Below are 23236 nucleotides of genomic sequence, written 5' to 3'. Positions count from 1 at the left end.
ATGACTTCAAAATGTACATGGATGACAAAATGTAGACCACTCAACCACCTGGAGCATCAAGCATAATGGTAATTTTGTAACTACACAATAACTTCAAAATGTACATGGATGACAAAATGTAGACCACTCAACCACCTGGAGCATCAAGCATAATGGTAATTTTGTAACTACACAATGACTTCAAAATGTACATGGATGACAAAATGTAGACCACTCAACCACCTGGAGCATCAAGCATAATGGTAATTCTGTAACTACACAATGACTTCAAAATGTACATGGATGACAAAATGTAGACCACTCAACCACCTGGAGCATCAAGCATAATGGTAATTTTGTAACTACACAATGACTTCAAAATGTACATGGATGACAAAATGTAGACCACTCAACCACCTGGAGCATCAAGCATAATGGTAATTTTGTAACTACACAATGACTTCAAAATGTACATGGATGACAAAATGTAGACCACTCAACCACCTGGAGCATCAAGCATAATGGTAATTTTGTAACTACACAATGACTTCAAAATGTACATGGATGACAAAATGTAGACCACTTAACCACCTGGAGCATCAAGCATAATGGTAATTCTGTAACTACACAATGACTTCAAAATGTACATGGATGACAAAATGTAGACCACTCAACCACCTGGAGCATCAAGCATAATGGTAATTCTGTAACTACACAATGACTTCAAAATGTACATGGATGACAAAATGTAGACCACTCAACCACCTGGAGCATCAAGCATAATGGTAATTCTGTAACTACACAATGACTTCAAAATGTACATGGATGACAAAATGTAGACCACTCAACCACCTGGAGCATCAAGCATAATGGTAATTCTGTAGCTACACAATGACTTCAAAATGTACATGGATGACAAAATGTAGACCACTCAACCACCTGGAGCATCAAGCATAATGGTAATTCTGTAACTACACAATGACTTCAAAATGTACATTGATGACAAAATGTAGACCACTCAACCACCTGGGGCATCAAGCATAATGGTAATTCTGTAACTACACAATGACTTCAAAATGTACATGGATGACAAAATGTAGACCACTCAACCACCTGGGGCATCAAGCATAATGGTAATTCTGTAACTACACAATAACTTCAAAATGTACATGAATGACAAAATGTAGATGCATATCTGAACTCACTTTCAGAGATAAAAATTATTAAACAGTGGGGGAGGGGAGAATGCCTGTGAGGGTAATTGGCATTGACCAAAAATGCTCCAGGTGAATGTCCAACAACAGTGCAATTCTTCTTCACACCTCTGGTTGGTTAGGTGGTCTGTCTTTGTTTGTACTACTTGTGATTTGTCCAAGAGAAAACTGGTTCAGCCAGAATAGGTCTCTAGATTACAATTTTTGTATATCCAATCACCTGACCCCTTCCAGACGCCCTAGTGGAGGGGCCTAAAATTATAACACTCTTGTTCATGGTTACTAGATGTACTAAGTTTGGTGAATGTTGAAGTTTTAGGAGACAGAGTGATATACAGTCTGATGGAATACAGTATTGCCATATCTCCCTGGATGGGGAGTTATATTTTAATTATCACATTTCAGTATGGCAAATCAGAAACAGCAAAAAAAATGATGTGCTTTTAACATAATTTTAAGAAAGCAAAATTTTAATAGTGAAATGGTTCCTTGCAAGTTTTGCTCTTTACTGTAACACATACTGGGCAGTTCAGAATCCGTTTTTGAAGTGCAACTAATTCTCTATCCCTCTCCAATCTGAGCTGACACTGGAAAAGAAGAAAAGTAAATACAACATATTCATATTAAAATCATTACATCTAGATAAACTGCATGAAACATTTGAATGTAACATTACATCTAGATAAACTGCATGAAACATCTGAATGTAACATTACATCTAGATAAACTGCATGAAACATTTGAATGTAACATTACATCTAGATAAACTGCATGAAACATTTGAATGTAACATTACATCTAGATAAACTGCATGAAACATTTGAATGTAACATTACATCTTGATAAACTGCATGAAACATTTGAATGTAACATTACAGCTAGATAAACTGCATGAAACATTTGAATGAAACATTATATCTTGATAAACTGCATGAAACATTTGAATGTAACATTACATCTAGATAAACTGCATGAAACATTTGAATGAAACATTACATCTTGATAAATTGCATTAAACATTTGAATGTAACATTACATCTAGATAAACTGCATGAAACATTTGAATGTAACATTACATCTTGATAAACTTCATGAAACATCTGAATGAAACATTACATCTAGATAAACTGCATGAAACATTTGAATGTAACATTACAGCTAGATAAACTGCATGAAACATTTGAATGTAACATTACATATAGATAAACTGCATGAAACATTTGAATGAAACATTATCCCCAATAGCTCCAACAACCTGAGAGCATTTGTGAGTTACACAAAAGTCTAGCACCCACTACATGTGTGCAGCTCATATTAGAAAAAAGCAAAAAGCTACGTGAATAATAATCTGATTCATTATTTTTTTAACATGAGGCCAAGTGGCACAGAGACTGCTCACCTGCACCTCAAAGCTGAATGCAAGGAATCTGAGCTAGGTATGATGCTTTCTAATGTATGAAAGTTTGGTTTTTAGTAATGGTAGCAGTAAGAGAAGGCAGATCATCACCATTTGAAAAGTCTTATGTCAATATGTTTTCAGTGCAGTCTGGAAAAATTATATAAACTGATGTTTCTCAACAAGTCATTTAAGGATTTTTCTATTTTTAGTACCACTGTAAAAACTTTAAAAGTCCTTTATGTTATGATGGTTTCTGTCAAATTTAGTTGAATTTCTTGGAGCAGTTTTTTTAGATGAAGTTATTTGGGATTTTTTTTAGTAATGCAGCCAAATTTGATGACAGATCATCATCATTTGTATAAATTTGCAAGGTCCCATAACACAGATGCTTTTTGTCAAATTTGGTCAAATACTGTTAGAAATTTGGAAGAGAATTGGTTCAATGGTTCTTCTATTTTTAGAAACAGTGGCCATATTTGATAGCAGATCAGCATCATTTGTATAAATTAAAAAGGATTTCAGGACAAACTAGACACCAATAGAAGACTATTGGTGGAAACCCCATGTTGATATGACCATCCATTGTAGAGAATTAGTTTTAAGATTTTCAATATATTCATTGTAGCAGCCATGTCTGAAGTCAGATCAGCATCATTTTTTTTTCAGAACCAACAAAATTACAATTAATCTTCTGGTGAAAACCCCATATTGACCTTCATTTATGAGCAGTAGTAAAAACAGACTGGCTGCCATGGTGGCCACACTGTATTGTCAGACCAGATTAGCACCATTTTTATTTAGTACCAACCAGACATCATATCAAGTCTTCTGGTGACAACCCAATGTTGATATGAATTTCTACCCAGGAAGAGTTGCTGTAAGATTTTCAAGATGGCCACTGTGGCAACAACATTGGATATAAGATTAGCATAACTTTTATTTAAGACCACCTCGACACCATAAGTATTTGTGGTCAAAACCTAAAGCTGATATGACTTTTTTTTCCAGAGGCGTATTGATAACAAGATTGTCAAGATGGCTGCCATGGGACCATTCTGAATGTCAAATCTGCATAATTTTCAATTAGGACCAACCAGACATAATAGAATGTCTTTTTAGGGAAAACCCCATGACGATGTGACCATCCTTTTAGGACAAGTTACAATAACAAAGATTTTAAAGATGGTCACTGTGGTGGCAATACTGAATGTTCAAGCAAAACGATTTTCAATTAGGACCAGCTAGACCTTTGGATGAATGTATGCATAACGTTTCATGCCAATCCTTCAAGTAGTTTAGAAGCAGTGATAATAAACTTGTGCTAACGGACAGATGGAGATCAGATGATGTATGGACTGCAGGCCATCCCATAAACTCTTCTGGTATATGACCAGTATAGCCCAAAATAAATCAAATTAACTTCACTAAAGTCATTTTAAAATTCAAAATCCTTCCCTACTGCTCTTTCTGGAATTTTCTTTCACTCTTATTAACAGTAAATATGCAATGAATCTTACAGTTATAAGAATGTGTCCTAATGTCCAATTTGAAATTTTGTCTGAAATTAAGCTCCTAATGAGTTTTAAACTGTAAATAAGATGAAAATAAGAAAGCAGATTCCTTACTTTAATCTTCACCTTTTATGCTCGAGAATTTTTTTGTCTGACTTTAAGTTTATGTCTCAATGATGGACTGGAACAGAAGTCTTTCATACAAGTATTTCTTCTCATTACTTTCATGCACAAACCAGTCCAGATCTGCAGATCTGGTTTGATCCAGAAAATTCCTTATATCTACTCTTACCTCTCTGATACAGCGATCTAGCTCAGTCAGGATTTCTGTGGCACTGGTAAGATCAGCCCTGTCAGGGTGTGTCTTGGGGGTATGGAGTTCAAACCACCTCAGGAGGGTCACATAATGGTTTACCCTCCTAGGGGGGACCAACAACATATCCTGCAGTCTGGAAAGCACATGATAATGCTGCATAAAACTTACTGTCCTCAATTATATAAAAAAATTCTCAAATTCTGACTAGCTAATCATCCAGGCATCTTTGATGATTATTGGCTGGCAATATGAGAAACAAAATGGACTCATTCACAGAAACTCTTAATGTGATATTATTTTAGCTAGAAACCAATGTTGAATTGCCTATGCATAGTTGACTTTTTATTTTGTTATTATGATTATATTTGCGATAACTGACCTTGACAGCAACTTACACATATTAAATGATCCGAACACATTTATGAAGAGTATCATTCGGAGTTTTATAGTTGCTAAACTGCTGGGTGGTAAATTCTGAAAAGGATTATTTAAATGGGCTAGCTGAGAAAGAATCAATGCAATGGACTCATATAAAAGGAATTAGATTTTCTATTGAATACAAAGATCTGCCATACCATGAAATGTCGCAACAGAAAGCCTTCCAAAATCCAAATTTTAACAGGTAGGACAGTCCAACTACTACCTGAAGCTATAGAAGCTCTCTGCCATGTTAAGCCATGTGAAAAATGAGTGACAGAGCATTTCATCAATGCACATAAAAATATTCATACTTGTATTTTATTTTCACTAAGAAATACTTAAAGTTTCTAAAACTCTTCAACTGAACCAAACTGATGTAAATTCTTTCAGTTACATGTATGTGTGGCTATTTTTAGACTCAATTCAATTCAGAATCCCCACCTCACTGACAAAAAAAAAAAAAAATCAACTAAAAAAAATGTATATACTCACTTATAGGACAAGTTCAACAGCAAACTGCACAGACCCTGATCTGCCATCACATAAGGTGCATGCAGATCAGGTTCTGTGCAGTTTGTTTGGAGTAATTAGTAGAACAAACAAGACAGACCCTGATTTGTTGTCACATTATGCTATGGCAAATCATGATCTTTGTTGTTTAGTTTTACTAGACTTATAAGCGAGTACAGTTGATAATGTTAATTTTACTATAAGCCATCTATAATTTTTTTAAACATGGGAATAAAATCATTACATGGCATTTTATCAGAGTAGATGATAATTCTTCAACCTGGCTGATTCTCTTTTACCCTTGGGATCCAAAGGATAAAGGATTCAATAGGCCAGAAATTCTTACTGCTAAAACACCATATGTAACTAATATCATTCCCAGTTTTTGAAAATTATCTAAATTTGATTGGCCAATTATCCATGTAGATTATTTCTTACACTCCATCTCAGATGGGTAAAACGAACTCTGACAAAATTGCCAATTTACCAAGGCAAACCATTCTGTACACCACGTCTCAGATGGGGTAATATAAATGGTGTTTATGATGATTATTTTCACATCAAGAGTCGACAATGGTGATGATCACCAAAATGCAGCCAATGTTGCTGATCAGTAGTGATATTTATGTATGGCTATCCTAGATGAACAGCTTATTCTGTCTATTTCACACAAAAAAACTGTCTAGAAATGCTTATCTTGCTGAATGCATTCAAAAGTAATGGAAACAGTTTCACTTTAAACATTTAGTACAGTATTGCCAGTGTATTTCTCCTGCTGTCAATATTTAACGATGACACATTCGATTTAATATATGTATGCACATGGGATAATTTTCAGTCATTTCATGCATGTCTGCAATGATAATACTTGACAATGGCAAATCCATATATTAAACAGAGCTATTTAATCAAGTGCACCCCATGTTGATCTTTAACACCAAACAGTTTAATGACCCTTCAAAGGAAAAAATATCCCAAGTTGAATTCTATGAAAGGTTTAAGACACTGTCAATATCAAAGAATACTGGACAACTGATAAACCTTAACATGTTTTTTTCTGGAGAACATTCAACATCAGTTTAAAGGAAACCTCATTCTGAACACAAACTTTTTTCTGTGGCACAACATTTTGCTTTACCATTGACTTATAATAACACTTTGTATTGCCTAAAACTGTATAAAATCAAAGGATATTCAAAATTGAAATTGAGTTTCAATGTATCAAGTATTGAGTCAAGAATTAGAAGGAAAAAAAAGAGCTCTAAAATAAAGATATCAGCAGAACTTAAACATAAATCAATCAAAGAAATGATTTAACTTGTAGAAAAAACATAAATCAATCAAAGAAATGATTTAACTTGTAGAAAAAACATAAATCAATCAAAGAAATGATTTAACTTGTAGAAAAAAAGACAAGAAGAACCAGAATGTTTGGGCATTTCAAAATGTATGACTTCACTAACTCCAAGACTTCAAAAATAATTTAACTTTTATTTAAAGCGTGATTAATTAAAATTCTGATTAACAATGTAATAAAGTATCAATTATGAAGAGAATCTTTAGTTGTGTAAAGCTACTTCTAGATAGGTTTTTTTATGCTTGCAGTGAACAAATACAAACTTTTTTGCTGTAACAGACTTTTTAAATTTTTTTTATCTCAACCAGTCAAGTACAAAAAAATACACAACTTTTTCCATAAAAAACACACAAATGTATATGATGCTATTTATATAACTCATTGCCATCAAAACTCACGTTAACATTTTGGTCTCAGGGATCCGATCATGTCTCTTCAGGAATGCCCTAAAGAGTGGAGATTGTTCCTTACATCTCTCAATGCAGTGCAGAATAACCTCATAGTTGTTTGCAAAGTTGGTGTAGACTTTAAGATGAGAGCAGAACTTGACAAAAATGTCTCCGAGACAGGAGTTCTCCGAGTCCCACTCTGCGATACGGTTCTTCAAATCCTCTGTAAGTTCCCTGTAGACAAAACAAATGGTTCATGAATGTACATGCAGCCTTATCAAGCCATTCAGTATCCTCACTCAGTGAAATACACAGGTCCAGACAATTCAACAAAAAATATTGGAGATGAAAGCCAATAAATTTAAATGTTTTTGGGTGGTTTTCTGTGCTAATTTTCTTCCACAAGTATGTGATATTCTCATTATTAATCTTCCAATGGTGTTTTAAAAAAGCCTCCTAACATAACCCAAGATATTTTTTTTCTCAAGACAAGTGCATGACTTATAATAATCCATATTTCCATGGAATGAATTTTTTCCATACAATTTGTAAGAGTGGATGACCCAGATGATGATGAGCTATGATTCTGAATAAAAGCAATTCAAGTCTTACATTCTGGGAATGATAAGACTGATTTGTTTCTTCTATTTTAAGTATCTTTAATGGAGATCCAAATCAACGGATGTCTAAATTTTTTGCCAAATGCATCACTAAAACTATGTAGCAATTATGAGGAGAATAAAAGGAAATGAAGAAAAAAAAACAGCAGGTTACTTCTTTAAAATGTCTGTATAATATGAACTAAACAAACACAATTCCCAAGCTCTAACAAAGGATGTGATTAAAATGAATCCTGAATATAAAGCTTACATTTACAACCATGCTGTAAACCTTATGACATTGACACAAGCAAGTGTATCACAAACTGAACTGTATTTGCCTCATAATCTTATATCTCAATTCTTGTCACAATGTATGAAAGGGTTAAAGAAATACATGCAAATGAAAAGCTTTTACCAAAAACTTAATGCAAATCTCCGATGATTATGACTTTGACCCCAAGATCAAAAGAGCAGAAAGTTTGTCACAGGAAGTTGTTTGGGGAAAACTGAAACCAATTAGAAATCTTAAACAAAACGTTCATGCAAAGCTTTGACCCAAAGTCAAAAGAACGAGAGATAATGTCACACAATGACCCAACATTGATAATAGCATGGTGGTAGCACTGACTAGTGAATTGAAACTTTGCTGTAGGAAAGTGTCGCTGTACATATAGTACCAAAATAAAGGAAACCGTGTTAGTCTGAGTTTGATTGTCTTTTACAGGAGTCCTGAAATGTGAGTGGACACCTTGAACTAATGGAAAAACTACAAAACATTTGTTAGTAGCTAAAACCACAAACTGACCATCACTTCTGATTTGTGTACTGAACAGTCACATAACCTATGCATCATCTCATAGGGTCCCTTGATAAAAAGGAGCACTGAAAATTTAATTCGTTCAAATTCTCATTAACAGAAAGCTGCATACCCAATTTTACTGAAATCCAACAAACATACATCAATTTATAAATTCATAAACCAAACTGATGATGGACAGTTAATGCAGGCTCCAATGACCTAATGAAAAACTTTAACCAAAACCTGAACAGCACCAAATCCTCCACTGCCAATAAAATGACTGCTCTGTCTCACTTTCCCCTTATTATGGACTCAACAATAAAATAGTAAATGACTAGTCTGTCCCACTTTCCCACTATTATGGACTCAACAATAAAACAGTAAAGTGACTGCCCTGTCTCACATTCCCACTATTATGCTCCATACAACAGTAAAGTGACTGTCCTGTCTTACATTCCCACTATTATGCTCCATGCAACAGTAAAGTGACTGCTGTCTCACTTTCCCACTAACATGGGCTCGACAGTACATCTGTAATTTGACAGTTTTGTCTCACTTTCCCACTAGTATGGACACAACAATGAAACAGTAAAGGGACTGTATTGTCTCACATTCCCACTATTATGGGCTCAACAATAAAACAGTAAAGTGTATTTGTATGCAGTAGTTTTTATGACATATCTGCACAAGTGTAACCATGTGGTTCTAACAAAAGGTCAAGCTCAAAATATGTGAAAATGACTTGTTGAAAAATTAGGATGATAAACCCTATCAAATAAATGGAAACATGAAGTATATAAAGGATAAAACACACAATTTAAATATCATATACTTCTGTAAAATGTACATAAAATGAAAGATGAGGGCAACCCATAATAAATTCTTTAAACATATATGCATTTTACTGACAAGAATAAACTTACTTGCTAAGTTGCAATATGGCCATCACATCAGTGAAGATGATTTGCAGGTTCTGAAAACTAATGATTGCCCTGAAATAAGATGAAAGGAATATTAAGGGACAAAAATCAAGTAAAACAATGAAAATAGCAATAACATCAACTCCAATATGAACCTTTTTCATCTCCCAGTATAATGCATAGAGACACATGATTTTTAGTAAAATATGTTTCTTCAAGAATACTTACCTCATCAAGAAAAATTAGAAGTCCTTCCACTACTTCACAAATTCAGCCTCCCGTGCAAAATAAAACAGATGTGAATGTTTTAGCTTATCATCGCTCTAAAAATACTTAAATACTTAAGATATGATCTGCTTCCCGTAATGGAAAAATACATGAGAGTGGTCTCCCCTTGGAACAAGGGACTGGTGTCATGCTTTTCATGGAATGTCGCTGTGGGGTAGGTTTGAGAGGGAGTACCCATATAATAATGAGATACATATAATAATCAGGTACATATTATCAAATAAACATATTTAACTCCCAAACTTGGTTTATGCTGTTGATGTGCTGTTACAGGTTTTACCAGGTTGAATTGAGCCTTCTGAGATGGCAGATTTCTCAAATAGAAGCTGGCAAATATAACATAAGACATCCATCCTACAGTTTGAAAAATGTCAGAAAGCAATTCTGCTCAAACACTAGGCTGGTAACATCTGCTCTGACCTGACGAGTCAATATGCAAAAGCAGCTCAGGTGATCTTGCATTAATGTTTTTGCTGACTGAACGAATAACCCAGCAAATCCTGGACGAAAGAGACAGACAGTAAGAACAAATAATGTCCTCCCCTCTCAAAGTGGTTAAAAGCAAGTGAGGTCTCCCCCTTCTGCCACAAGTTGGGGTTGACCAATAAGGCATGAATTTTGCTGGCTCTGCCTGCTAAGGATAGTAATCATAGGACGGCTTATTTAAACATATCAAAATCCAAGGCAGGTCCATTTCAGACATAGGGGCAAAATTGGCTAGAAGGTCAGAATCGTCTTTGTTCTGGCCTATGTCCTCCCTTCCATGATGAAAGAGCATGCCAGAAATTGTAGCATGGAAACCTCTGATAGCGATTGGTACTAACTTATTCTCGAACTGCCAAAAAAGGAAGCTTGCAATCTGTGGTATAGAGGCTTTTAAAGGTCTTATTTTTCCCAACTTGCACCACTAGGAGAAAACTGTCCATTTCCCCTCTAAAGCTTTCAAAGTGGTGGACCTTTTTTAACTACCTGTTTGGTGAATGCTTTCTTTTGAGGGCTTGTTTGATATGAGCCAAACAAACAAGTTTAATATTTCTGAATTAAGATGAAAGACCCACAAGCACAGACAAGCATACGGGGCCTCAGGTGGCTGAGTAGCCTAAAGCACTTGCCTTCACCTATCACAGGCCTCTCACCTCTGTCCGCGTGGGTTCAAGTCTCAGATTCATCCAATGTAGGTATGTGAGAAAGCTTCTGGTAGCTACCCATTATTCAGATCTGAGGTTTTCCTGGGTTCTTCCTCCACCAATTCCATGTATAGCATACCTTGTGCTGAAATATGGGGCATTATACCTAAAACAACAACAACGACAAGCTCAAAGACAGCAGGATTTTCCTGGCTGTCTCTACTGTTAGACACAGGGCTTTTTTATCTAGGATTTTTTGCACTTCAGCAGAACAATTAAAATGAGTTTCACCTATTCAATGTTTGGTTGGGGGAAAATGCTATCAAAAAGGACTTGAATTTCAGTAAAAATATGTTCACTGCCTTGACCTTTACATAAGGAAATGGGCAGAGAAAGGTAAGAAGCTTTTTCATTCCACCATGCTGCATATCAGAAGGAAGATGGAGGGGAAAATGAACCATTCTATGTAATTTTACATATACAGTGAGCCCACCAGGACATTAAGCATGCCTCAGAAAATCTCAAATGAAAAGGCACATATCTGGAGACTTGTGTGGCCCCTGCCTTGGGAGATAGTTGACAATATCAGAGTTATCAGAAATAAATCAAAATACCTTTTCTGACAGCCTCCTGTTATGACTGAAATCTGAAATATGTTTGCTCTGGTTTCATCTCCAGAAAGTTGTACACAGACTGCTCCTAAAGGGACCATACCCTGTTCACTTCTTCAAAGAAGGGAAGGAGATGGGCACACTAGCCAATCACACTGGTATTTGTGCAAACCATGATTTCCAGCAGCCAATCCTGGAGCATGATATCGATATAAACTTCCCATACACTCAGATGAAGCCTCTTTTGATTGGAAACTTTGATCATGTGACCAAGTCTGCAGTCACACTATAGATGATTAATAAGGATCCTTTTTATGCACTGGTACATGGTAGTTAAATTCTACCCAAGGTCAGAATTTTGCATCAGACATGAGGCTCTGTTGAGTGCTTGACGCAAAATTTTCACCCAGAGGGTGGAAGTTTTCTATCCTGCATGCAAGCATAAAAAGGGACTGTTTTTGTCACATCTCGAGTCTCAATAAGAAAGAGTCAAAGTCAAAATGGAATATTGTGAATGCTAATGTAACTTTCAAACTGCAAAACAACCACTGAAAAATTTCCTTACCTTAGGAAAGAATGTAAAAAGTAGGTTTACACTGAAAAATTTAAACTTTAAATGATATTTAAACACATTTTAGGTTTCAAAGAACATTAGTTGAAACAGCTATGATAACAGCAATACATAATGTATTGACCGTATATTACAGATAGCTTGCACATTAATATATATGTAAACAAGTCCAAAAATAAAAGTCCACTCTTGTCCATAAGATTAATTGAGACAGATATAAAAAGTCCGTCAAAATAACTTTGATTTAGAACAGATTTACCCTTCAGAAATAATAATGAGAACATGAATTTGTAAGAAATAACAATTACAACAACGGCCTTTTTTTAACTTGGAATTGGACTAATGACGTGTAGCTAGATTGATCAGTGTGAAATGACCCATTTGCAGAACTAATGATGTGTAGCTAGACTGATCAGTGTGAAATGACCCATTTGCAGAACTAATGACATGTAGCTAGACTGATCAGTGTGAAGTGACCCGTTTGCAGGACTAATGACGTGTAGCTAGATTGATCAGTGTGAAATGACCCGTTTCCATGACTAATGATGTGTAGCTAGATTGATCAGTGAGAAATGACCCGTTTGCAGAACTAATGATGTGTAGCTAGATTGATCAGTGTGAAATGACCCATTTGCAGAACTAATGATGTGTAGCTAGACTGATCAGTGTGAAATGACCCATTTGCATGACTAATGATGTGTAGCTAGATTGATCAGTGTGAAATGACCCATTTGCAGAACTAATGATGTGTAGCTAGATTGATCAGTGTGAAATGACCCATTTGCAGAACTAATGATGTGTAGCTAGATTGATCAGTGTGAAATGACCCATTTGCAGAACTAATGATGTGTAGCTAGATTGATCAGTGTGAAATGACCCGTTTGCATGACTAATGCCGTCTAGCTAGATTGATCAGTGTGAAATGACCCATTTGCAGAACTAATGATGTGTAGCTAGATTGATCAGTGTGAAATGACCCGTTTGCATGACTAATGACGTGTAGCTAGATTGATCAGTGTGAAATGACCCATTTGCAGGACTAATGACATGTAGCTAGATTGATCAGTGTGAAATGACCCGTTTGCATGACTAATGACGTCTAGCTAGATTGATCAGTGTGAAATGACCCGTTTGCAGAACTAATGATGTGTAGCTAGATTGATCAGTGTGAAATTACCCGTTTGCATGACTAATGACATGTAGCTAGATTGATCAGTGTGAAATGACCCATTTGCATGACTAATGATGTGTAGCTAGATTGATCAGTGTGAAATGACCCATTTGCAGGACTAATGACATGTAGCTAGATTGATCAGTGTGAAATGACCCGTTTGCATGACTAATGACGTGTAGCTAGATTGATCAGTGTGAAATGACCCGTTTGCAGGACTAATGACATGTAGCTAGATTGATCAGTGTGAAATGACCCGTTTGCATGACTAATGACGTGTAGCTAGATTGATCAGTGTGAAATGACCCGTTTGCAGAACTAATGATGTGTAGCTAGATTGATCAGTGTGAAATGACCAGTTAGGACTAATGACATGTAGCTAGATTGATCAGTGTGAAATGACCCGTTTGCATGACTAATGACTTGTAGCTAGATTGATCAGTGTGAAATGACCCATTTGCATGACTAATGACGTGTAGCTAGATTGATCAGTGTGAAATGACCCGTTTGCATGACTAATGACATGTAGCTAGATTGATCAGTGTGAAATGACCTGTTTGCAGAACTAATGATGTGTAGCTAGATTGATCAGTGTGAAATGACCTGTTTGCATGACTAATGATGGGTTGCTAGATTGATCAGTGTGAAATGACCCGTTTGCCAGACTAATGATGGGTTGCTAGATTGATCAGTGTGAAATGACCCGTTTGCATGACTAATGACGTGTAGCTAGATTGATCAGTATGAAATGACCCGTTTGCTTGACTAATGACGTGTAGCTAGATTGATCAGTGTGAAATGACCCGTTTGCAGAACTAATGATGTGTAGCTAGATTGACCAGTGTGAAATGACCCGTTTGCTGGACTAATGATGGGTTGCTAGATTGATCAGTGTGAAATGACCCGTTTGCCGGACTAATGATGGGTTGCTAGATTGATCAGTGTGAAATGACCCGTTTGCATGACTAATGACGTGTAGCTAGATTGATCAGTGTGAAATGACCTGTTTGCATGACTAATAACGTGTAGCTAGATTGATCAGTGTGAAATGACCCCGTTTGCAGGACTAATGACGTGTAGCTAGATTGATCAGTGTGAAATGACCCGTTTGCATGACTAATGACATGTAGCTAGATTGATCAGTGTGAAATGACCCGTTTGCAGAACTAATGATGTGTAGCTAGATTGATCAGTGTGAAATGACCAGTTAGCAGGACTAATGACAGGTAGCTAGATTGATTAGTGTGAAATGACCTGTTTGCATGACTAATGACATGTAGCTAGATTGATCAGTGTGAAATGACCCATTTGCAGAACTAATGATGTGTAGCTAGATTGATCAGTGAGAAATGGCCCGTTTGCATGACTAATGACATGTAGCTAGATTGATCAGTGTGAAATGACCCGTTTGCATGACTAATGACGTCTAGCTAGGTTGATCAGTGTGAAATGACCCATTTGCATGACTAATGACATGTAGCTAGATTGATCAGTGAGAAATGACCCATTTGCATGACTAATGACGTGTAGCTAGATTGATCAGTGTGAAATGACCCGTTTGCATGACTAATGACATGTAGCTAGATTGATCAGTGTGAAATGACCCGTCTGCATGACTAATGACGTGTAGCTAGATTGGTCAATGTGAAATGACCCGTTTGCAGAACTAATGACATGTAGCTAGATTGATCAGTGTGAAATGACCCGTTTGCAGAACTAATGATGTGTAGCTAGATTGATCAGTGTGAAATGAATCGTTTGCAGGTCTAAAGATGGGTTGCTAGATTGATCAGTGTGAAATGACCCATTTGCCGGACTAATGATGGGTTGCTAGATTGACCAGTGTGAAATGACCCGTTTGCCGGACACTTAACTACAACTGCTGCTCATATTAGTACATAAATTTGTTTCAGTTAATGTTTATCTTGATTACTGTAAAAGAATGTGCAAGTGATGATGGAAATTCAAGTTTTGCTACTTTCTGAGTACTATGCTTGCAGTAGATGATCAAAATAGTCCATGATTCAGAATAAAGGTCACATAAAATGAAGGATAGAACTATCTTGCACAAGTGTTCTAAACTGGAAAACATGATCTGACACAATAGGAATGTGAGAAACCATTATGCCTATGGTGTCAATTCTTTCTTGTACACTAAAGTTGTTATGGTCGGAATTTTTGGACAGGCATATGGTAAAGCTTCATTCATGCCTATAAATTTAAACCCTCCAATGGAATTTCCCAATTTCACACTCAAGCACATGAGGGATTCAAGTCTCACTACATTTAAGCTGGAGAAAAAAAACACAAAAATTCTGCTGGACACTATATCTTGCCTGAAAACTGGGAGTCTCCTTGAACTTAAACATAGAATATTTATCCATTTTATCAAAATACCATCAATACCTGAAAAGTGATACAACGATATATGTTCGTCTGCTAAAGCAGTTAAGACAAATCCAGATTACTTTCTCTTCCACTTGACCAAGCACATAAAAAATACACAACCTGTTTGATTCAAGTGCATCTCTAAGGGGCTTGAAATAAATTTTCTTAATGGCAGTAAGGATGCGGTTGTACTCAATCTCAGTGGTTAGAATTTCCATGGCGATTGGTGAGCGCTTCTCTGGGTGGTCAGAGAACCTCTGAGGTGACTGGAAATGCAACAAAAGAAATATCTTATGTCTTAAGGAACTTTATCCAAAATCAACAATAATAAAAATAATATTCTGTTTTTAATAGACATAAAACTTATGAAATAATAATATGGAGATCATACAGGGTTTGTAAAATTAAAAATGTCTGCCTTTGAGGGGGTAAGATTAAACCTGAATTTTAAACCAAAGGAATCGAAATCTTTCTAGAGTGTTCTAGAGTATTCTAGAGTGTTCTAGTAGTAATTTCAATTCAGCAGCTTCAGTCTATCATTATAATGAAGTAACAAATAATATATTTTGTATGAATTACTCAAATAACAAATAATTTTTTACAAAATTTCTAATTAAACTTTCTATCTGCCATCTTCGATTCTTACATTTAAGAACAGCTTAAGAGATCAAACAGCAAACAAAAAACAAGCTAGACCTGACCTTTATACAAGCGGCCTGTTCCGGATGGCATTTTGTGTTATTTAACAAATATTGAGCACTGTTACAAAGGATATTAAAGAAGTATCTGTTAACAGCATACTCAAATAAGGCCACCCAAAAATTTGGAGGATCTAATTCTGTGGTTTAATTAGCAACTAATGGTTTAGCACTTTTCTTAAGCTGAGACGGAATTAAATGTGTGGAGCCCTCCATCTCACCAGTTTTTCATATCTGCCTGTGAGCCTTATGGATCCAAATCTCTTGCTTAATTCCTGTGTCTGCAACACAACTTGTTTTTTCTGACTCCTCCGTTCCATCGCCCGTGTCTCCAACTCCTCTTTCTCCATCCCATCCTCTTCTTCTTTAGCCTCCTCCTCCTCTTTCTCCTCAGCATCTGAATACATATACAGCTGTCACTACACAGTTAAGAAATTTGCATGTACCTTTAACATTTTAAAAGATTAAATTTAAATTTGACTGTGTGCTCTTAACGGTTTAGGATTTCTGTTGGGAAGAGCTCAGAAAAGCCTAGAAATGACTGATTTCAGTAAAAGTTTAAACTTGTCTGACTGAGCTCAAAATTGATAAATTCAAGTAGAAGCATATCAGACCAAACATAGTAAAGCTTAAACAAACTTGAAATTAAGGCAAAATGGGTTGAAAAAAGCCTGAAGAAAAATGGATTGCTGTCCAGTGGAGTTTGGAAAAAGCTGGACATACCAGCATGACAGAAGCCATGAAATGTTGCCTGAGCTAACTGATCTAATTTTAACAAATTTTCCCCTTCCCCCAAATCTATAATACCCCAGCTTATCCAAAGTTTTCCCAGCTAAAGATAACACCTGAATCCTGGATATTTCTCATCATATAGAAACTGTGTTACTGTTTGAAGAGTACACCATTCTCTTCTCTGCTATCTGTAGAGTCCGTCCCTTCCTGGGATAACACCACATTCATCAGGAATCACAGTTAATAAAATTTAAAGTTAATACAAATTTACCCATCTATGAAAGCCAACAATAATACAAGAGATAATACTTTAATTTATCAAGAGTTCAAGAAACTTTATACAAAAGTATGTTTTCCACAAAGACGTAATCTAGCTACAATACAATCTGAAATAACTAAACTTGGCACTATAATACATGCCCACAAATGGACCCCATTTTCTACAATTTTCTCAGTGGCCATTAAACAGAAAAACTGGTCTTGGGAAACCAAAGTCAGGACAAATGTAAATCAGGGGTCATAACTCAGCTGACGATGTAGAATGCTGGAAGTCAACGCATTAAAAAAAAATCTAATCAGTATAAAGGTGCAAGATACATTTGGTTGAAATCCAACATTCTATAGCAAAATTATGCAAGGCAAACTAAAGGAAGATGGGTTACCAGGGGCCATAACTCTTAGAACTAATGCTGTGGAACATAAGAAATTTAACTCACTAAAGGTTTCAGCAAAACTTCAGATCAAATATATCATTAACTGTCCTAACTTCGTACCCATCCTTGGCTGACGTGCACAATGTTTCTCGCAACCTAACATGCTTGCTTTGAGATCCTGATATCATTATTTGGGTCAATACCTTTCATTAACGGGGGCCAGAGTGGCCGAGTGGTCTAAAGCACTCACCGTTCCGGATCACTGCCATCTCACCTCTACCTGCATGGTTTCGAGTCCAAGGCTCAACTAGCGTGGATATGTGGGAAAGCCTGCCAGTAGTTTCTCATGGGTCGGTGGTTCTTCCCTGGGTTTTCCAGGGTTCTTCCTCCACCAGTTATACTGGCCACCATGTATAGCCTATCTTGTGCTGAAAAATGGCGTTAAACCCTAGAACAACAACAACAACCTTTCATTAACAGTGACAGTAAAGTACTAATAAAGAAATACTTGATGAAATAAAATTTAAATACTTACTACAATTCAAATGCAATAAAGCACAACAGATATGTCCAGTGTAATTAATAACGTTTTTTCCTCAAGTTTGGGGGCCTCGAGTGGCTGAGTGCTGTCCGTTACGGTTCACTGCCATCTCACCTCTGTCTGCATGGGTTCGAGTCTCGGATTCAGCCAATATGGGTATGTGAGAAAGCTTGCCAGAGCTTCTCGTGGGTCGGTGGTTCTTTCCGGGGTTTTCCATGGTTCTTCCTCCACTATTAATACTGGCCGCCATGTATAGCCTATCGTGTGCTGAAAAATGGGTTTAACCCTACAACAACAACAACAACAACAAATCCTCAAGTTTGTGGCCCTGGAGCGAGTATTAGATGTTCAAGCCAGGGCAGCTGTTCATATGTTGGTTTACTGAACTTTTTTATTTGCAGAAAACTCAAGATAAATATTTTTGTGATGGCAAAAGGCAAAGCAAAAACTTGTTTTCTGCAAAATGTACTTCTTTTACCATGTTAGGAAAAATGACTAAAATGAACAACTATACCAAATGAAATTTTTCACTTAAATATTTAAATATATGGAAAAAAGCTTTGTTTTTAATAACATTGAAATAAATCTTATAAAAATTTACCACATATTGAAACTTGGAAATAAAAAAAATAATAAATATATCTTAATTTTTTCTCTGATATTTCTGCCATCATTGTTTTATTGCAGTTCATATGCGTGTAAGAGAAATTAAAAAAATTAATTATACAGGCTACCATAAATGATTGAATTACACATATTGGCCTACCGTATTTACCACATATGTTGGGACACGATAAAATAATTATTTTTTTTCCTGTCCCAAAACTTATGGTGAAACATTTTTTCACTTTGGTCACATGTCCCATGACTTAAGAATGAAATAAACTGATATTGCATTTGTGCCCCCACCCCCAACTGCACGTCGCAATAAAACAGATAAATAAAACGCTTAATTGATTATAAAAAGAAAGAAACTAACCTTGTGTTGTTATCATTTATTCCTTTTTCTCAACATGAGCATTAAAGAATAAAATATTTCCACGAAATCCGTGTAAGTAGCGTAGGCTTCCATAATGTAGCGTGTATCAATTATGTCCGATACCACACACCATGTTGTTCATTGACATGAACACTGAGAAACAACTGTGTTTGGTTGTGCTCAAAGGTTTGAACATGTTATCCAACTGAAAACTGGAGCCAACAAAATCGCATACAAGAGGGAAATAGTCAACTGATATCTTGAAGACGCCATTCACGCATGACACGGTGTTGGGTGCAAAATAATCAAGATTGAATTATATCCAGGTCTACTGTATGACAATATCTCGCCAAAAAAAAATCATCATTTGAAAACACATTCACTCGAGTACAAGTGACAGTCTTTTCACCTGCTAGGGTTACATAATTATCCTTACTATAACAAGTACACATAAGCCCTGGTGGTGAATAAACATGACTGGCAGCAAGCAGTTAACTCCTTCTTTGAACCTACCGACAGGACATCAAAGACAAAAGGTTATTTTTATTACAAAGCAGGCGATCTCAGAAACCAACCCCGGTTACTTTATTTTGTAAAGGATATCAATACAAAGGTTATTTTATTGCAAAGCAAGCCAACATCGGAAGTTGACTATGGATTCTGTGAAGTGAGCCGATTCTTTTATTTTTTTTTGAATATACAAAGACGGCCGAGATATGGAAGCATACTTGGGTTCCTTTTCAACTGTATTCACGGGAATTTTGAAAATAAATTGAAACAATGGAACAAATTTCAAAGTGACACAATATAGTGCTTTGTGCACAGATGTCGATGACCCAGCGTCACCCAGAATATTTGGAGAAAATAAAATCATGTGATGAATTCGTTAAGGCCAGAAGAGAACTATACTGTATGACAGTATCTTGTAAATAAAAATCATTATTTTAAAACACATTCACTTGAGTGCAAATGACAATCTTTTCGCTAGCATGGGTTACATAAGTATCATTAATATTTATCCGCAGACATCAGTGCACCTTTGTATTAATTATTACTAAAGATGCCAAGCACATATAAACCCTGGTGGTAAATAAACACAACAGGCAGCCAGCAGTAAACTTCTTTGAACTTGCCGACAGGACATCAAAGACAAAGGTTATTTTTATTACAAAGCAAGCAGACGTTGGAAGTCGACTTTGGACTCGGAAGCCGATTTTTTTTAAAGGATATCAATACAATGGTTATTTTATTGCAAAGCAAGCTGACCTCAGATGCCGACTACTGGATTCTTTTAAGTGTGCCGATTTATTTTTTTAGCTTTGAATATACAAAGACGACCAAAATATGGAAGCTAACTTTGGTTCCTTTTCAACAGTATTCACAAAAAGTTTGACAATAAAGTAAAACAATGGAACAGTTTTTAAAGTTGCACAATATAGTGCTTTGTGCGCAAACATCGATGACCCAGCATCATCCAGAAGATTTGGAGAAAATAAAATCATGTGATGAATTCGTGATGGCCAGAAGAGAAACAGATCATTTCGCCGACAATACGATCATTAACATGGATGAAACTCTAGTGTACTTTGATCGCATTCCTGGATGGACTGACGATAAGATGGGCATCAAAAGTGCAGATTTGAAAAAAATCTTCCTTTTGTTCTTGCAGTTTCCACTTCAGGTGGTGTGTTACCTCCAACAATTTTTCATGGTATGAGAAAGTTAAAAAAATTTATTCATGTACCAAAATCATAGACCGTACGTGTGCAGGAGAAGGGTTGTGTTGATGAGATGCTGCTGCAGTGGATTAAAGAGTTTTATCTCAAGTACAGTTTTATATTTAAAAAATAAAATTTCAGTTGGATTGCAATTTCCGACATGTAATTTTCGAATGACTTAAAAGGTGTCCCACAACTTACGACTCAAAAAAAAACGATGTGTCCCAGAACATACAGTGCACAAAAAAATTACTTTTAAAATTAATTTATGGTGTCCCAACAAATACGGTGTCCCAACATATGTGGTAAATACGGTAATTGTCACATTCCAGTCTTATATCTCATGGCATTCATATCTGGGGCACTAACTATAGACGTACTTCTGGACAAATCTTTACATGTTTGTGAAAATGGTAGCTGGCAAAAAGTTTGGAGTTTATAAACATTTATCAACTATTAATAAATTAAGCAAATATAGTTGAACACTTTTTAAGGCAAGTTTAAAAGTTTTGCACAATATTAATATATAAGCATTACATTTCATGTTAAGGGCATGAACCATGGCAGGTTGAGGTTAGTGGAGATCCAACAAACCTTGGTAAGGTAATGTAACAGAACCAAAGTCATGAGAATGGGCAATAAAATGCCATGAAACCTGTAACTGTACTGAAATGCCATAAAACCTGTAACTGTACTGAAATGCCATGAAACCTGTAACTGTACTGAAATGCCATTAAACCTGTAACTGTACTGAAATGCCATGAAACCTGTAACTGTACTGAAATGCCATGAAACCTGTAACTGTACTGAAATGCCATGAATCAAATACATTCATTTACACATTAATATAAAGCCCAAAACAAACATGGCTAAAAACCAACAAACCTTGCTACAGATGTGCTGCAGAAATCCAGGTCAGATGGGCTGACAGTTCAGGAGAAAACAAGTCCTGTAAATTACATCACAGAACACTGGAAATCAAACTAATGCAAGATCTTTTAAATATAAAGTCCTATATCAAGTAAAATACAAAGTCCCATATCAAAACTGGTTAAATAAAACAAAGAAACCAAATTATTATCATGAAATGGTGTTTTTGTAGACTTACAATAAATCACTGATAGCAAGTTTCCCTTCATAACCAAAGATTTAGACTGGTGACCATTTGTTGCAAAATGTGCAGTTGCTTAAAAAGGTGTAAAGTGCTTCAAATAGAGTTGAGTAGTTACAAAAATTTCAACCCAAAATTGTCTCTATGTAATTCTATCCCCACCGCCTCTGCCATTGGCAGAACCCAGGGACTGATGTAGTGCTAAAAGATGTATGTGATGAGATTACTGTTCAAAATATCAAGCAGTTATAGAAAAATGAGTGACAACAAGAAACCTTAACCTAGATGTGTCCGCCAGGGTTCCACAATTTTGAAGAAAATATTTCCAATTGTTTTGCAGTTTTTTCTTGGATTAAATTGATTTCTTCAATGTTCACTTATTACCCTTACTGAATGGAATTAAAAACATTTCGGCTTAGAAAATGTGCATTCTTTAAATACAAAAGCTATATATTTTCTTAGATTCTCCCATAACATCTGAATTAGACATATGACATTGTACCAAACTAATAACTATTAAAATCAATTTAAATCTGCATGCAACTCATTTCAATTACAGAACAAAAGTATTTTTACTTTACCCAACTTAAACTGCATATGTTTGATATGAACATATCAATTTAGAAATGCTGTTTAAAATTTTGACAAGAAGCCCTTAAAAATTGTATATCTTGCAGTGAAAAGAAGGCCTGAATTTTTCTCTTCAAATATTTAAAATCTACTATGAAGTTATGGAGAAAATTTTTCTAAGCACTTGTCCTTAGAGTGAATTTCGACAGATATTTGTCCCTGTCATCAATATACTCAACACAATACACTTACATGTATCACTATGATACTTACGGTAACTGTCTCAAAACATGAAGGATTCAATTTTAGACAAAGAGCCAAAATCTTCGGTTAAAATAAGTTAAAGTTTGCAAGCAAGTTTAGAGATTTCTTTGTTCTGACCTATCTCCTTCCTTCCATGTTGAAACATGTCTGAAAATGAGGAACAGTAGTCCTCGAATAATGCAAGCTAACTTGCAAATCTGTAACTTAGTCATCAAGATAAAGTGAATCAGAGTGGTTGAGTGAAAGCCACACGCATTAAAACTTCTCCATGGGTATGGCCTGCCCAGGCTTTTGCACATGGGACTGGAGAAATGATAATTGGGAGCTTTGAGTACCACCCTTCTGCAAATAGGTTCACAACAAGTCAACAACATGATGCACAAATTTGAATGAAGACT

At 35.8% G+C, this 23236-nt stretch overlaps 1 protein-coding gene across 2 annotated transcripts in view; it reads right to left on the bottom strand.

The window, feature by feature from the left end:
- The window catches only part of LOC149797267 (epithelial cell-transforming sequence 2 oncogene-like), a 110845-nt gene that overhangs the window by 26208 nt on the left and 61401 nt on the right, over nt 1-23236 (bottom strand). For both annotated transcript variants that reach the window (XR_016421790.1, XM_089961976.1), the window contains exons 17-22: nt 16492-16667; nt 15693-15838; nt 9420-9488; nt 7105-7329; nt 4396-4552; nt 1715-1780 (exon numbers count right to left, since the gene is read on the bottom strand). Coding sequence is in view for 1 of the 2 variants with exons in the window: in XM_089961976.1 (XP_089818102.1) it covers nt 1715-1780; nt 4396-4552; nt 7105-7329; nt 9420-9488; nt 15693-15838; nt 16492-16667 (839 nt within the window). In the remaining variant the exon portion in view is untranslated. The remainder of the gene's footprint in view (nt 1-1714; nt 1781-4395; nt 4553-7104; nt 7330-9419; nt 9489-15692; nt 15839-16491; nt 16668-23236) is intronic.

This window comes from Sinohyriopsis cumingii, chromosome 6 (assembly GCF_028554795.1).
Source record: "Sinohyriopsis cumingii isolate HCF-2022 chromosome 6, ASM2855479v2, whole genome shotgun sequence".
NCBI lineage: Eukaryota > Metazoa > Mollusca > Bivalvia > Unionida > Unionidae > Sinohyriopsis > Sinohyriopsis cumingii.
This window is presented reverse-complemented; position numbering and strand designations above follow the sequence as displayed.